Source organism: Biomphalaria glabrata, chromosome 7 (assembly GCF_947242115.1).
Source record: "Biomphalaria glabrata chromosome 7, xgBioGlab47.1, whole genome shotgun sequence".
NCBI classification, from domain to species: domain Eukaryota; kingdom Metazoa; phylum Mollusca; class Gastropoda; family Planorbidae; genus Biomphalaria; species Biomphalaria glabrata.
In genome coordinates, this window is record NC_074717.1 from 2673435 (window position 1) to 2689649 (window position 16215).

Below are 16215 nucleotides of genomic sequence, written 5' to 3' on the forward strand. Positions count from 1 at the left end.
TTCTTGACTTCAATTATTGCCTTTAAAATTGTAGTGGACAAATGACATGAGGAACTTCTTAATACAATTCTTATAAACTCAATATGTTCTCAATCAATTAGGTTTCAGTTAAGGTCAGTGTATTATTTATTGGTAGACTAGGGCATCATTTAAAATGGTTGTCTTTGCATGGATGAAGACATGAAAAGTTCCTTTGATAAATCACAAAAACAATCAACAAAATGTTGCCATAGTAAGATGATTCTATTTAATCAACAGAAGCATGAATGGTAGAGAAAACATTGATACAGCAGCAAATAGGTATATAAATAAAAAAAACATAGTAAATAAAAACAGAAAAATGGAATTCAATTTTTAAAAAATTTGTTTGCAATCATTGATGTAATAAAATAAATATTTCGATATGTTGTGCAGTATAAATTAAGCAGTAAAAATGTAACAGTAAGATTAAAAAAAACAACTACTTCCTGGGTTGGGAAAAGTTCCTCACTGAGGTACAGAGCTTAAGGTTAATCTAATTGCACTAAGAGTTGTGTTTGCTAAAGGCAGCTCAGAATCTTCCCAGATAACCCCATCCCACAAGAGATAGACCACAGTGCATTGAGCTTGCTTTTGCACCATAGATGAACTATACAAAACCAAAATAAAAAATATATATTGGCAAACTGTTTTGGGGTTTGCATAAAGGTAGTTTTATATCTCAAAACTATTCAACTTTCCGAATTTGACAGTCAATAAAACACTCTTGTAAAGTCTTGAACAATTTTTAGACCATCAAGTGATCTCAAAGCGTCTTGCTCAAATTTGAAATTTACTTTTTTTTTTTAAATTCTTCTGGCTGCCTGGACCTGTAAGCTCTTTGGACTGTCATCTCACTGGTCCCAGGTTCAAACCTGCCCACTGCCATCTCCTACCATCATACCAGAGGTTAGTTTAGGGGGCAATAATCTTCCTTTCATTAAGGAACTTCCAAAACATTTTATACGAAATTAAAAAAAAAAAAAAAAGGCCAAATAAAAATTTGAGACATCAAATTAAAACTTATATTTTGGTTATGTTGGGTTTGAATTTTTTTTTAAAATCAAGTATCATTTATAAAACATGATGGTCTGATTGGACTATATTTACAGATTAAATTAAACAACCTAGATCAAACATAAGATTCGGATAATAATTTGTTTACAAATGTAAAATACAGCTCAATTTTTTAATCTTAATAACCTTCTAAAAAATTATTTTGGTGGATTTGCTACAAATTTTAATAGCCAACTTCATTTACAAAAAAAAACAACAAATGAATAAAGGAATTTTTCTCATATTAATCAAAGTCTGCAAATTTAAAAATGTCAAAACTATTATCTGCAAAAGTTAAATCTATGTAGATGTAGGTAAAATGCCCCATAATTTGTTTGGAAGATTCTCATAATGTAAAATTTACAAAAACATTTTGTGACAATAGTAAGCAAATCTAATGTCACTATTACATCCAGATATCACTTCTCATATATGTTAGTAAACAAAAATTGTTTGCTCATTATATGTTATGTGAACAGAGACTTGGTTTAGTTACAATATCTGTGGCCTTGTTGGCTAATAAACAGGTAGATCTGAAGCAAGCAATTAGGAATATTGTTTAGGACCTGAGTGTGAATATGGAAAAAGTAAATGGACATGTTTAAAGGGAAACAAACTTGAGATTATTTGAAGTGGGATGTGTGGCTGAGTTGTGAAAACCACTTGACTAGATATCAAATTCTGACTTGACATGAGTTGTGTTGCTGAGCGCCTAAAGGCATCACAGAAACCTTCTCCGAAAAACCCCACATCCACAAAAGAGATTGGACCCTAGTGCACTGACCAGGCTGTAAACATGAAAGATGGGCTAAAAAATGTCAGCTTTTTTGAGCTTTCAAGTTATAAGTGAATTTTCCTGAAAGTTATTTTGCAGACAGGGAAGTGATTAAACATGACAAAAAAGTTTTCTAAAAAAACTTCACAGCGAAAGTTGTCCATCAAAACTAACTTGGTTTCTCTCTCACTAGCATTGAAAAGAGACAAAAAAAAACTTCACTAAATCTTAATCTATACAGACATTCCTTAAAAAAAATAAATTATTACATCCTTTGCGTATCTACATGTTTATAATCTAGTCATGCATGTTAATGAGAGACGTAAACTCGAATACAAGAACTCAAGCTCTACTATTGATAGTTTGTACATACATTTAATACTCCTTAGTCATTCTCAAGAGAAATCCTTCTATAAAATGAGACCAAAGCTATCATCATACTAGTCTATTTTGAGTTATTAATAAAAAAAAATAATTTACACCTACAGTTTATCAACATTCTGGCCAATCATTTTGTCTTCAATATTTGTGTGCAAATTTCCTTAGAGCAAAAGGGAAACAAAAATTCCCAAACTTTTATTTACATATTACATGTTCGATTGTACATAGAATATTAAGTAGATTACAACTGTAAGTAGTTTTCTTCTTTCTTTTATTTGGTGCATTAAGTAGATAAACAAAAATGAGAATATGTACAAATTAAATTTGTTTTGTTTATGTAAAGTAAAACTGATCAAAAACAGCCATCTCAATAGACCTAATACAGTTGAATACATCTTAGAAGATCTTGGATAGTAATCTGTATAATTAAATTATTTATAATGTAGAATTTTATTTTTAATTAAAGGCATACTTAAAGCAATGGGGAAACAGATCAATGCAAGATTGTACTCAGCTGGAAGCATCACTTTGATACAAAAAATAATTATAAAAGAATAGACACATTATGAAAAACCAAAACTTGATCTTAAATAAACTATTGTGATATTGGCACATATTTTTTAAAGCAAATAGCCTAAGTGTTTAAAATAATTACTTGTAACAGAGTTATGGTTTGAATGAAGAACAGTTCTTTTCACATTTGTATGTAATGGGTCCACATAGACATCTCTGTCCATTTAAGTGAGAAAGACAGTTAAGTAGTTTATCATTGTTTATTTCAGTAACTTTTTATATAAAGTAACTTAATATCGTTTAATGTGACATTATCTTATCTTATAAAATACAGATGTTACTTCAAAAAAGAAGATGGCTACATCCTACGAGTCAATCATCTAGTCATGCATGCTAACCAATGACATACTCGGCAAACTTATTAGTTTGAAACTTGATCTTGTTTTCAAAATTCAATTAAGTCATTGATGGCCATAAATCTAACTTTCTCTAGCCACCATCACACAGAGACCAATTGGAAACAAAAAGTTTTACAAAGTTAAAACATTTTCAATAAAAATGTACAACAGTTACTAGATGTTCTGCTCAGCCTTTGCATTACCAATTACTACATCTCAGATCTTGCAGACATTTAGATACTCCCATAACCAGTGAAATCTGCCCATGTGGAGTATCACCAGAGATTGCCGACCATGTCCTCCAAAACTGCTCTCTTTACCAAGAGGCCAGTATAAGACACTGGCCCCAAAACACCCCAATAGAAAGAAAACTATATGGAGAGCTCCCTGATTTGGAAACCACTGCGCAGTTCATGTCATGTATTGGTCTAGTCATCTGAACACTCCAACATAACAATGAGAACGAAGAAGAAGAAGATACTCCCATATAGCCCAACAGAAACTAGTTTATCTAGGCCGCTTCATAAAAAAAAATAGTCTTTTGTTTGTGTATAGAATATGTACAATAGAATATGTTGCATTTTTAGAAAATGTCTTTAAAGAATCTGTGAAAGTGATCACTCAGCACTTAATCAATATCTATTGAATTCATGAAACTAATATGTTATCTATTAATATTTTTTTAAATACCTGCTTCTAATAAACTTTGACTTCTACCTGTTTTCAAAGTATATTATTTAAAAGATCTTTAATAAAAATAAAAACAACTAATTATTTGTTGTTTTGTCAATAGAATTTTTGTTTTATGACAATTATTCCTTTACTTTGCATTTATGTTCCAACTAGTACGCAATTTTCATGTATATTTATATATATATATATATTATTATATATTTGATTTTGTTTTTAAGATTATCTTTCTAGCATGTATTACAAAGACATCAATTTTCCACTAATTTAAAACATTCAAATCTAATTCTATTTTAAGCTTTGTACTTCTGGCCAATCATCACTCCTAAAGCCACCACACCCCCAGCTACAGCTGCTCCAGCTACAACTTTTTTAAGAGCTTTCCTGACTTGGTACCAGAGTACAGCGCTCTTGACTCCCATGATCCCTTTCTGCACACTTGGTCTCTGGCGTGCTTGGTTCCAGTATTCAATGAGTGCTGGACGCTTAGCTGGATTTAAATACCTGAATAGGAAAGTGTTAATTTGATATAAATACCTGAATAGGATAGTGATTAATTGTATCTAAATACCTGAATTTGATTGAGTTAATTTGATCTAAATACTTAAATAGGAGGAAGCGTGGTGGCTGAGCAGTAAATTGCTTAGCTTCCGAACTGGGGATCCTGGGTTTAAATCCTGGTGAAGACTGGGATTTTTTATTTCATGATCTTTGAGCGCCTCTGAGTCCACCCAGCTCTAATGGGTAACTGACATTAGTTGGGGAAAAGTACCTAACCCTACTTGGATCTAATTACTTGAATATCATAATGTTAATCGGATCTAGATCTAAATATAATAGTGTTAATTGGATCTAAATACTTGACTATGTTTGTTAACAGCACTATATAAATGAAAATAATATTCTTTTATGATAATGTTTTCAAAAATCTAACAAAATGACTTTTTAAGCTTTTAGCTTATCATTGTGGAAATGAGCATGTATAAGATGTTTGAGCCTGTATAAGATGTTTGAGCCTGTATAAGATGTTTGATGTTAACTTACTTGGACAAAAGTCCAATGCTGACAAGACGGCCCAGTAGCACACACAGTGAAATGTCAGCAGCTGTGTATCTTGGCCCACACAGCCAGTGTTCTATGATGTTTTCTGAAACAAAATGTTTCAATACTAGAGCTTATCTTATCTTACAAAATACAGATGTTACTTCAAAAAAGAAGATGATTACGTCCTACCCTTGTTAATTATTCTCATCATCCACAGCAATGAGTGGACAAAAATGTCACAGGCACCCGTAAAAATGTCACAGGCATCAGTAAAAATGTCACAGGCACCCATGCATTATCTGAAGACTAATTGATCTCAAGTGTGTGGTGTGTAAATCTAGTTTCTGATGTAACTTGGAAGAGGATTGTTGGACAAGACTCTATAGCCAGTATGGAAGGGAAGGACAAACACAACAAATCAATGTGTTTATTACATGGAGAAAGCACTGGGTGTTGGGTTGTAGCCCTAGACAGCTAGTCCAATTTACTCCTAGATTTACTTGGACACGCCCTAGCTAAAAGTAAAAAATGTATTTCTTGTAAACATTTGACTTCAATTCACAGATATTTACAGCTTTCCATTGCAATGTAAAACATGCTAGAACAATAATGAAGATGTGGAACAATTTTTTTTAAATATTTTTCAACTCACTTTAAAAGTACTGCTTCACTATACCATCAATACACATGGTTCTTTCTCCCTTTTTAATCCATCTTAGACAATCTTCATTAATGTTATTTCAGAAACTATAAACCCACACATACCCAATAACACAAATGTAGAGCATTCTTGCAAGTTGCTCCTAAGCATCTCCAATCGCCCTTCTTTGATTTTTAGCTTACTGGATCCTTATATATTTCATTTTTGATCATTAGTTTTATTAGATCAGCTTAAGCTGAAAGTCGGGACAAGCAAAACCTGCCATTGTGGAGCATCGCCAGAGAATGCTGACCATGTCCTTCAAAGCTGCATACTATATCAAGAGTCCTGAACAAAACTCTGGCCCCAAAAGCCTCCTATAGAACGAAAACTATACAGAGAACTGCCTGATCCGGAAACCACTGCGCGGTTCATCTCAGATATAGGATTACTGATCTGAACCCTCCAACATGTAAAATAAGAACGAAGAAGAAGAAATTAGGTCAGCCATATTGGCGTATCATTTGCCTCGTCCTAATAAAGTGTGAGTAAACTAACCCCAAGACGTCTCACATTTTATGAAAGACATTTTTTTTTTACATTTACTTTCTAACAAAAATTGCCTCTGTAAGTACCAAAGATGTTTACCTACCTGATCTACTTTTGCGGAGCTGTTCTTCAACCTCGTCCAACAATGTCTCTAATACCTCCATGACAGCCACCGTGTCGGATTTCTCAAACATTGACGTACCACGCTTTTTATATCTTTCAATTTTTATGTCGTATGCTTCTTTCAGCTCTGGATACTGTTCACGAAGTTTCTCTAATCTCTCGACAGATTTGCAGCTTTTAACCCTATACTCTTTTTTTTTTTTATAAAAAAAAAAAAAGAACAAACGCTTTTTAAACACAAATTCACAAGATAAAGGACAATGGTTGGATACCTGGTTATGTGATGGTATGTGCTTCAGACTGTGGTCAGGATGGTTCAAGTTAATGAACACTGCCTATTCCCATTCTTGGTTCCGCAAGGTTGTCATTGCCGAAAGAGGTAATGGATGTAAGCACTCCACTACCTATAAAATGCTTCCTAATGGCATGCGTCTCAAATAGCCTCTGGCAACCAGTCCAACTCCTGGCCTTCACGTGTGGCTCAGATATTCTCACTAACAGGAGAAGGGGCAAAGGCGAGTAACTGGCGCCTTAACCAGTAAGCTTCGGGCAGGAGGGGCTCATTAGCCATGGCTGGCTACCCACCAAAGAGAAGGAAACCTCTGAATTCAAACCCTCTGTTGCCTTGCAGCTATACCCAATCATGGGAAAGGCTTCGGGAGTCAACCCTGAGGAAAAATCAGGAACTGGTGACCCTAAGGCAGTTTGCAGCACCCAGTGCTACATTCTGGCAGAACCTGTGACGCCGCTGACCCCAAACTGTATCACCACTGTCGTTCCTATGGATACATCAGCTGCGTGGAGAGGGGGGAACTGATGTGTGGGCGACATCATCCCAACCATAGCTAATGCCCAGGCATTCATCTCACCGAGATGATCCATAGTCGCTTTGCGACTGACGGAGGCCATAGATTCCCATTCGTGGCCATACTGCAGAAGGTTTGACCTAGGAAGTAATAGTCTTCCTTAAGGAATGTCAGAAACTAGTCAAACAAGAACTTACATTATTGGATTAAAACAATACTTAACCTTTTAAAAGAAACAAAACAGAAAGGTCTTCAGGGAATATGGCTAAAAGTTTTCACATTTATGTGGCCAGCACAATGACTTCTTTTAGCCACAAACGAGGAGCATGGTAAAGCACTCAGCTTCTGAACCAAGGGGTCTTGGTGAAGACTGGGACTTTAAGCACCTGACATTGATAGGGAAAAAGCAAAGGGGATTGGCTGTTGTTCTGGTCAAATGACACCCTCATTAACTGTGGTCCACAAAAACAGATGAACTTTACATCAGAAAGGGATACTTTAGGTAATCAATATAGCAGAATGAACTCTGAATTCAATATTTAAGTAATAGTGAGCAGAATGCATTTCCAACACTGTTTATTTCTATATGTTTCGGATGGTCCTTCATTAATGAACATTATTATATCCTAATCCAAACCTCCAACAATAAGGCAGGGAATGAGAGCGCATACCACATGACCAAGAGGCCATTGACAAGAAAAATATCAGAACTTTCCCTTATTTGAATAGAATTATAACAAGCAATTAAATTTTAATTAAGGTAAAAGACATGCTAGACAAACACATTTTTTTTTTGCTTTTCTTAAAATACAAGACTACAAAGTCAAATGTAAACTGGAACATAGACCAAGTAAAGTAGCACAACTAAATACTGTAAGATTACCTTCTTTTGTCATTCTATAAGCTGAAGGAACCTTGATTTCATCCACAGCTAATTCTGGGTTCAAAAGAACACCAAATGTCAAGCCCTCTACATTAAAACTGTCCAGTTTGGCTCTCCACTGCTTGGTCAGCTGGCCTTCAGGTGTACTGGAGTCTGGCACCAAGACTGGAGCTAGAAATAAAGTTAGCGTTTAGTGCGTTAATAAATTATGTCCAGGATAGTGACAGATTTAGATTTATCTTCAGTTTATATTAAATGATAAGTGGCACCAAAGTATAAAAAAAAGTGATATGGTGACTTAGGGCCATCAATAAAAACTTATTACTTCAAAAGAAAAAAAAGTGATATGGTGACTTAGGACCATCAATAAAAACTTATTACTTCAAAAGAAAAAAAAAAGTGATATGGTGACTTAGGACCATCAATAAAATCTTATTACTTCAAAAGAAAAAAAAAGTGATATGGTGACTTAGGGCCATCAATAAAAACTTATTACTTCAAAGGAAAAAAAAAGTGATATGGTGACTTAGGGCCATCAATAAAATCTTATTACTTCAAAAGAAAAAAGGTAACTTAGGACCATCAATAAAATCTTATTACTTCAAAAGAAAAAAAAAGATTTGCAAACAAAAGGTGGGGAAGAAAATAGAATGGGCAGACTTTCAAGTCAAACTAGAATTCTTGAAAAGAAGAACACCATGGAAAAAAACAACAACTCCTTAAACTACATGTTAACCAATTACCATTATTTAGTTGGTCCACGGCGTCAATAATGCTGTCTGATTGGCTGATAAATTTATCTCCTAGCTTGAGCAGAGGAACCTGGCCATTTGGGTTCAAGCGAACAAACCAAGGCTCATTGACTTCATGTTCAAACAAGTTCACAATTCTTGACTTGTAATTAACTTTCTTCTCATGAAGTGCCAACAATACCTACCAAATACAAAGAAGAGCATAACAATGTTACATAATGAGTGTTAGTTTTGAAAATGTTACTAAAATATTGTTTGTAACAAATGGTGAAACAGAATTCCATAACTTTACTCAATTACAACAAATAGTTTTCTTTCTAAATCTTAACAAAGGATATTGTTACGTATCTCTACTATCCAAGCTCTCTGCAAACTGCACCACACGACACAACGAACTTTAAGAACCTCACAACTCAGGGCTCCAAAGTAACAGTAACAGTTTAATTTCAAATACATCACAATTGGCATCAACATTAACACTGACTGTACAAAAACCTTGTCACTTTTCCGGACTGACTTCAACACTGTCCTGGTTCTGACTTCGCCTAGTACTGGCCTGTACTGGTCACATTGCGAGGTAACGTGAAGTCTCTTGACTCTAACACACTCGCTCTTATATAGGGTACCTACTTGACCACTCACTTGATTACATTCGCCATGACCTGCATGCGTAATATTTACAACACAGGTCCTTGCTGAACTGGCATGTACTGTTACTTGTTACGGTTGACCGCTCGTCTAGCGTTTGCCTGGGGCGATTTGGGTAGTCTAAAAACAAACACAGCACTACCCCAAATGTCTCACCACCAGGTTTATAACAATATTCTGTACCTAAAAAGATATAGTTCTTATCTATAAATAAAACCAAGATCTTTTGGGGCTTCTCTTCCCAGAATGTACTTTATGGAAAAAATTACACCAAGAGGTTTTGTGCACAAGTTGAACAGATTTATTTAATGAGTCAGACCAACAAATGTCTTCTATGTTTTTATTCTATGTTGTTTTTTTTAAGATCTTGTTACTAAAAACTTATTCAGCTCTGAAAACAAAATATTAAAGATACACTAGTAAATATTTATGGTAGAACTGGTGAAACATGGTTTAAAAATCAAGCACTTTCAGAAACTGGGTATAAATCAAGCACCAGGCATACATTGGCTTACCTTCTGAGAATAAAATGAAGATGGCCAGTAATAAAGCTCTGCTTGAAGAGAAGCCATTAGAGATGTCTGCAAAGTCATAAAATGTTAAGTCAAAGTTCAAAATTATTTCCTATTTACAAAATATTGTTAGTTCCATTCTTCTTTTCTAGCCAGCTTTTTTTTGCTGCTGAGCTGAAGGCTCTTTTGCAGTTTAAGCCAAGGAAAAAAGCTTGCTGCTTTTTTCAGTTGTAGAGTGTTAGTTATGTTGGGCTATAGTGGTAGTATCTTTTTATCTTATATATTACAGGCGTTACTTCAAAAAAGAAAATAATTACGTCCTACACATTTCATGTGTGAATCTAGTCATGCATGTTAATCAACTCTGTCCTAGTAGGGTTTAAATGGTTTGTTATGAACATAATGATAACAGAGTCGAAAACCATGTCCGTTTAGTTTGGCTTTAATACACTGAATGACTACACAACACACATTTCGTGAACACATTCTTACGGACGAGTTACAAGCACATGTAAAGAATGACAACTGATACAGCATATAATTTTCATAACATGGTTAAATCACAATTATTAAGACAAAAAAAACAAAAACAGGTGTGGTGAGGGGCAGGTTTGATTGGGTCATGTGACTATTGACCACTGGGTCGCAAAGCACGTGACTGTTGAACATCACAGATCAAAAAGATTCTTTTTTTGTGTGTGTGTGTGGTTTGCTCGCCTGGTCCTTGTGTTGTTGCTAGGTGGACTAGTAGATTTGGAGGGTCTATGGTTGATGCCTGGTCTGGAATGTCCATTATTTCTCTATAACTATTTCATTATCATCTCTCATTATAAAATTTTTTAATTAGATCTATCATTTTGTATGTAATACTTATGCATCTACCCATCACAATTAAGGTGTAAGGATAATAAGTTAAAGCCAGCTAAAAATCTTGTTAGTGAGTTGGCCACATAAAACCTTCATGTTGTTGGAGACATTATTTTATCAACTCAAGTTTTACTATCGTCATGTGGCTCACCTATTAGAAAATGTGTATAAATGCATTTATTGTATTCATCCCCAACCCATATAAACAATGGTTGTTAGTTAGTTTGTTTACCTCCCATGACAGTCAAAAGAAAAAAAAAAAGGCCAAAGATCTAATTCATTAGTCTCAAGTCCCCCATGAAGACTTCGTTTACCTTGTGTGCTGTGACTAAATAGAACCATCTCCTTTTTTGTTTGATAAACAATGCAGGGGTAAACAAAACAGAAAGAACTTCACGAGATTCAAGTGTGTTTGTTTTAACTTCGCACATAAAATAGTTGACTGATGTAGACTATACCAGCTCTGGGGAGCTCAGGGCTTCAATACTCTGAAAACCATAACTGACATATGAATTACATACAAGTGAATAGCGAAAGGTCTTGTACTGTGCCATACTAGTATTGAAAAAGGCCCTTACCGTGTGCATACTAGACTTAAGCTATTTGAGATAAGGGGCCATTTTTGAGGAACTTTATAAGTCCAGATATTATATGTCAGTGCATACTAGACTTTTAAGCTATTTGAGATAAGGGGCCATTTTGAGGAACTTAATAAGTCTAGATATTATATATGTCAATGCTAAATATTTCTTGGGGGCCCTGCGCTATAGCTTATGCTGTTTATAGGTAACTCTGGCCCTTGTTTTTTAAGGGAAGATGGAAATAATGTTTTAAGAGGGGCATTAAAAATAAATAAATACAGAAAATGCCTGAGAAAAGGAAAAGGGGGGGGGGGGGGGGGGAGCATAAAGACTAAGAAACTGTAGGGTATCGCCAGTTTGTTCCTAAGGCAGTTTGGAATCTGCAAATAATTAAAGTTATCCTAGCATATATGTGATTTTCCTTCATTAGTGAACGACTGTTGATCATATCATAGAGATGAGATGAAAGCATGGGCATCAGCTATGGTCAGAATGATCTTGCTCACACAGCAGTTCCCCACTTCTCCATGCAAACCAATGGAACAAAAGGAACAGCAGGTGCAGATATAGTTTATATTTAGAAAGCCTTCAGGACAGAAGACTTAAAAGTAAAGTAGCCATTATACATAAAACACTGAACCATAATCTTCAAATACAAAAACAAAATCTAGTGAAATACTCAAAAAAGACACAAAGATAAAAGCACAATCCTTGCTCCATATGCTAGGACAAATTTGTACAAATGCTCCTTCTTCCCTAGTGCTATTAGAGCTTGGAATGGGTTGCCTGAGCTAGCTAGGAAAACCAGTGACTTGGCAGAATTTAAGTCATTGGTTAACATGCATGACTAGATGCATGACGCATAGGATGCAATCATCTTCTTTTTTGAGTAACATCTGTATTATATATAAGATAAGATTAGCAACATCTCAGGTTCTGCCAGGTTGTAACATCGTGTGTTGCAAGCTGCTTAAGGGTCATCCACTCCTGATTTGTCCTCTGGGTTGATTCCTGAAGCCTTTCCTATTTAAGGCAGCAGAGGTTTGAATTCAGAGTTTTCCTTCTGCTAGATGGGTAATCAGCCAAGGCTAATGATCCCGTCCTACCTGAAGCTTACCAGTTCCTTACCTTTACCCTTTCTCCTGTCAGCGATGACAATTCCACTGGACCCAATATCATAGTCACATAAGCAAGCCAGGACTGAACTGGTTGTTGGCTACTCAGTAAATTTTACACATAAAATTTAAAGTCAATTTTTTTTTCTTATATATATATATATATTAACCAGTTTTTGTTCATGCTTAACTCTGATAACTTCATTAACATATGCTGTGATATTTGAACTGAATGTGTGTATCCAGTGAGTACCCGCCTTTTGGATGAACGCTAAAATTGGTCTAGGCTAAGGGAAACAGGTTTTGGACCAATGACTTAGTCACAAAAGAAAAAGTTTGTCTTTAAGACAAGTGTAGAAAAAAAAAACTAACGCAAAATTAAAATAAAAAACCCAAGAGTTTATTTGTACAGTATTAATAAAAAATAGTTAGAGACAAGATCATTTTCAAAATGGCATTAAAATTAATGTACTGGGTATTGCATGACAATGTGGGGGGAGGAAATGCCATACAACATTGATGCAAGTTTAGATTTAAAAAGACATCTGCTACAGTTCAATAAATTAGCAGATCATGCATTCCATTCTGAGAAGCAATCAGACATGGCTTTTGTTTTTTTAAGTTTGGGATGTATCAGCCAGTCTGCAAGACCGCAGGGGATGCAAGCGGGCTGGGTTCTAACAGAAAACTATCTTCAAGATAGTCACATCTCACACTACCAGGATGCCACACATTTTATGGTTTGAAGAAATGATTTATTTGCTATAAGTTAGACCGACCTTAGAAGTAACCTGACTGGACAACATATCTAAACATCTATAATCTTAGAGACTCTTCAGGACAGAAGACTAAAAAGTAAAATAGCATTAATACATAAAAGATAGAACCATAATTTACTTATACAAAAACACAACCTAATAAAATTCTCAGAAAGACACAAAGATATTTGCTAGGACTAATTCACACAAGTATTCATTCTTCCTTATTGCCATTAGAGCATGGAATGGGTTGCCTGAGTCAGCCAGGAAAACCAATGACTAAAGAGAATTAAGGTCTCTAACATGCATAGCTTAATTTGGCACATGGATATGGGCAGAACATAATTATCTTCTGTTAAGAAGGAATATTTCTAATTTATAAGATAAGATGTCAGATACTACTTTAGGTGGCCCATTACATTATATTTAATTATTTCAGACTAGAACTATACAATAATTATTAGAATCTAGATCTAGGTTATTATAGCCTAATGATTTAGGCAATTAGGCAAAATATGCTATATAAGTATTGTTGTAGGCCTCCTTCAGTCGTAGAACGACTATGGTTCATCTCGCACACTTCCTCATGTGGCTGTGGAGCCCAATTTTAGAGAGACACCCCCGTCCAAAAATATTGCAAGGCCATTTTTCGTAAGTATATTTAATGACATATCAAAATATAAGTATATTTAATGACAAAAGTATTTTTAATAACATTTGTGAGGCTGTTTCTTACTGGTGGCTCTATTGAGCTTAACTTTATTAATTATTATAATTTTTTATTTATGATATATTGACTTAGACTAAAATCTAAAATATGGATTCTTTATTATTAATATATTATATAGAATCTAGATCTAGGCATATAAATTTAAATGCTATTTTACACAAAAACAAAATACATCTCTTCTATATATTAACTTGTACATTGGTGTTTTGTTTGGTTTAAAACCTGAAGCAGTAAAAGAGAAGACACTCTTTTAATTTAAAGTTAAAGGATAATATAAGCAAGCTTCATTTTTGTCATAACCTCAGTGTAAGTGTATTATATAAGATATAAACTTAGACTTAAATTTAAAACTAGGAAAGTGTAGATCTAGATCTATATAGATCTAGACTTATTCTAAATTATCATTATTTTAATATTTATAATGAGTGTAGAACTGTAGATTATTGTAGGCCTACTAGATAGATCTAGACTAATCTAATTATATTAATAATTATTTTTATTATATTATATATTTTATATAGGCCTAAATTATAGATCTATTTATTAATATATAACATATTATTATTATATTATATATATATATTTATATATATATATTTATATTTATATATATATATATATATATATATATATATATATATATATATATTAATATTATATTTTTGTATATACAGAGAGAGATTCTAATATAATATAGTATAGTAATATGGAAATCTATAGATCTACATCTAGATTTTTTTATTTTTTATTTTATCATTCTAAAGTATTCTAAAGACTAAATCTAGAATCTAGATAGTTGATAATCTTCATCTAGAGTATTCTAGAGTAGATCTATTATAGATCTAGAAAATTTTTACTTTATAATTTATTTATATTTATAATCTAATCGGTATTACCATCTAATCATCTAGACTAAATCTAATCTAGATCTAGACTCTAGACCTAGAGATCAATTTAAATATCTAGACTTTGGATCAGACGTAGTAGTACGTACCGTACTATGTGGAGTATGTCTACTCTAGCGTAGTTCTCTACTAGAGTTTAGTGCGTAGATCTATATTGACCAACTGACCCTGTTTATCCTTATGACCTTATGTTGCCTTTTTAGATCTGGTGGACGCTGTGTGCTCACTCGATCAAGTCTCAGCAGTGTCAATAATAATATACCGGTGCTCGCTTGCCCAGGTCAGAGGTTACACTTACAGTACAGCCCCTTTATTTTACGATCAAAAACCATTTCATTTCAAGAGATTACGTTTTTGTAAACCAAATTTAAAGAGGAAATAGATCTTAATATCAAGATGTAGATAAAGACCTAATTGACTGTCATTAGATTTAAACATGTGGATATGAGACCTCAGGATTAATCGTCATAATTGATTTTCTATTTGTTATTAGATCTAGATCTATATAGTTGATTATTGCCCTTTTTGCCTGTGCACTCTTTCAATCATGTTCATTAGGCCTAAATCCCAGTCTGTTGCCGTGTGCCTAACTTTAACGACCTTAAATTGTATTATTTGGATGAGAAATGATCTTAAAGTTTTTAAACAATGCATATTTTATGTAGATCCAAGATATCTATAGTCTAGATTATGTTCAGTAGGCCTATATTTTTTTTACTAGAAAGATTTTTGATGACAAGAAAATGTCCAAATTTTTTATGTCCAAATCTTTTATACAACTAAACATCTTGATATGTGAATTTTTCTTTATTCAACCTATAATAAAAATTTCCAATCATAATGTTTCATTGTTTAATGTCTGGAAATATATTTCTTCTATCATCAATGATAATTATTAAATAATGATTAGTAAGAAAGGTTGTCTATTGTGTCAGTGTAAGGCCTAAATAAAAAAAATAATTTATGACTATAGTATAGGCCCATGATACAATATTTTCAAATTTCAAACTAATGTATTCAGCCAGCATCAGCCTAAACAACTGGAATGCTGAGCAGATGATTGATTGGCAGGGACACCATTGTCAGGAAAATGATGAACACCCATTTTCACATTTTGCCAAGTTATATTTAGATTTTGAACGCATTTACCTGACTTCATTAAAGAATGGACGGGCCTGCCATTGAGAGAGGTTCGAAACAAGGCAAAAAAAAGGGAGGAATGGAGAAAGACGGTCGACAAATCTTGCCTGGTGCCCCAACGGTCTAACAGACTAAGGGATAGGCAAAGGTACCTAACTACCTACCTATACAACTTCCCATATACCCATTGTTGTTACTGGTCGTTGACTTGTAGCACCAAACTGCTGGTAGACAATTAACTTGAATAACTTCCTTTTGTTTTAACTAAATTAAATAGTTTATTTATAATATAGACAAAATCAGCTTGTGATATAAAGAAATAAATGTAGCA

At 33.9% G+C, this 16215-nt stretch overlaps 1 protein-coding gene across 2 annotated transcripts; it reads right to left on the bottom strand.

Moving 5' to 3' along the window:
- Positions 1-228: 228 nt before the first annotated feature.
- On the bottom strand, positions 229-15395 carry LOC106072135 (ganglioside-induced differentiation-associated protein 1-like). 2 transcript variants are annotated; one of them, XM_056035084.1, is made up of 7 exons: positions 14912-15395; positions 9792-9857; positions 8620-8809; positions 7877-8047; positions 6168-6377; positions 4876-4978; positions 229-4335 (listed from the first exon to the last, which is right to left on the bottom strand). In XM_056035084.1, exons 2-7 carry the CDS (start codon positions 9846-9848, stop codon positions 4125-4127), a joined length of 942 nt encoding a protein of 313 aa, XP_055891059.1. In that variant the 5' UTR covers positions 9849-9857; positions 14912-15395; the 3' UTR covers positions 229-4124. The 2 variants fall into 2 exon arrangements, with proteins under 2 accessions (XP_055891059.1, XP_055891057.1); XM_056035082.1 differs by having other exon boundaries at positions 14834-15395.
- Positions 15396-16215: the final 820 nt, after the last annotated feature.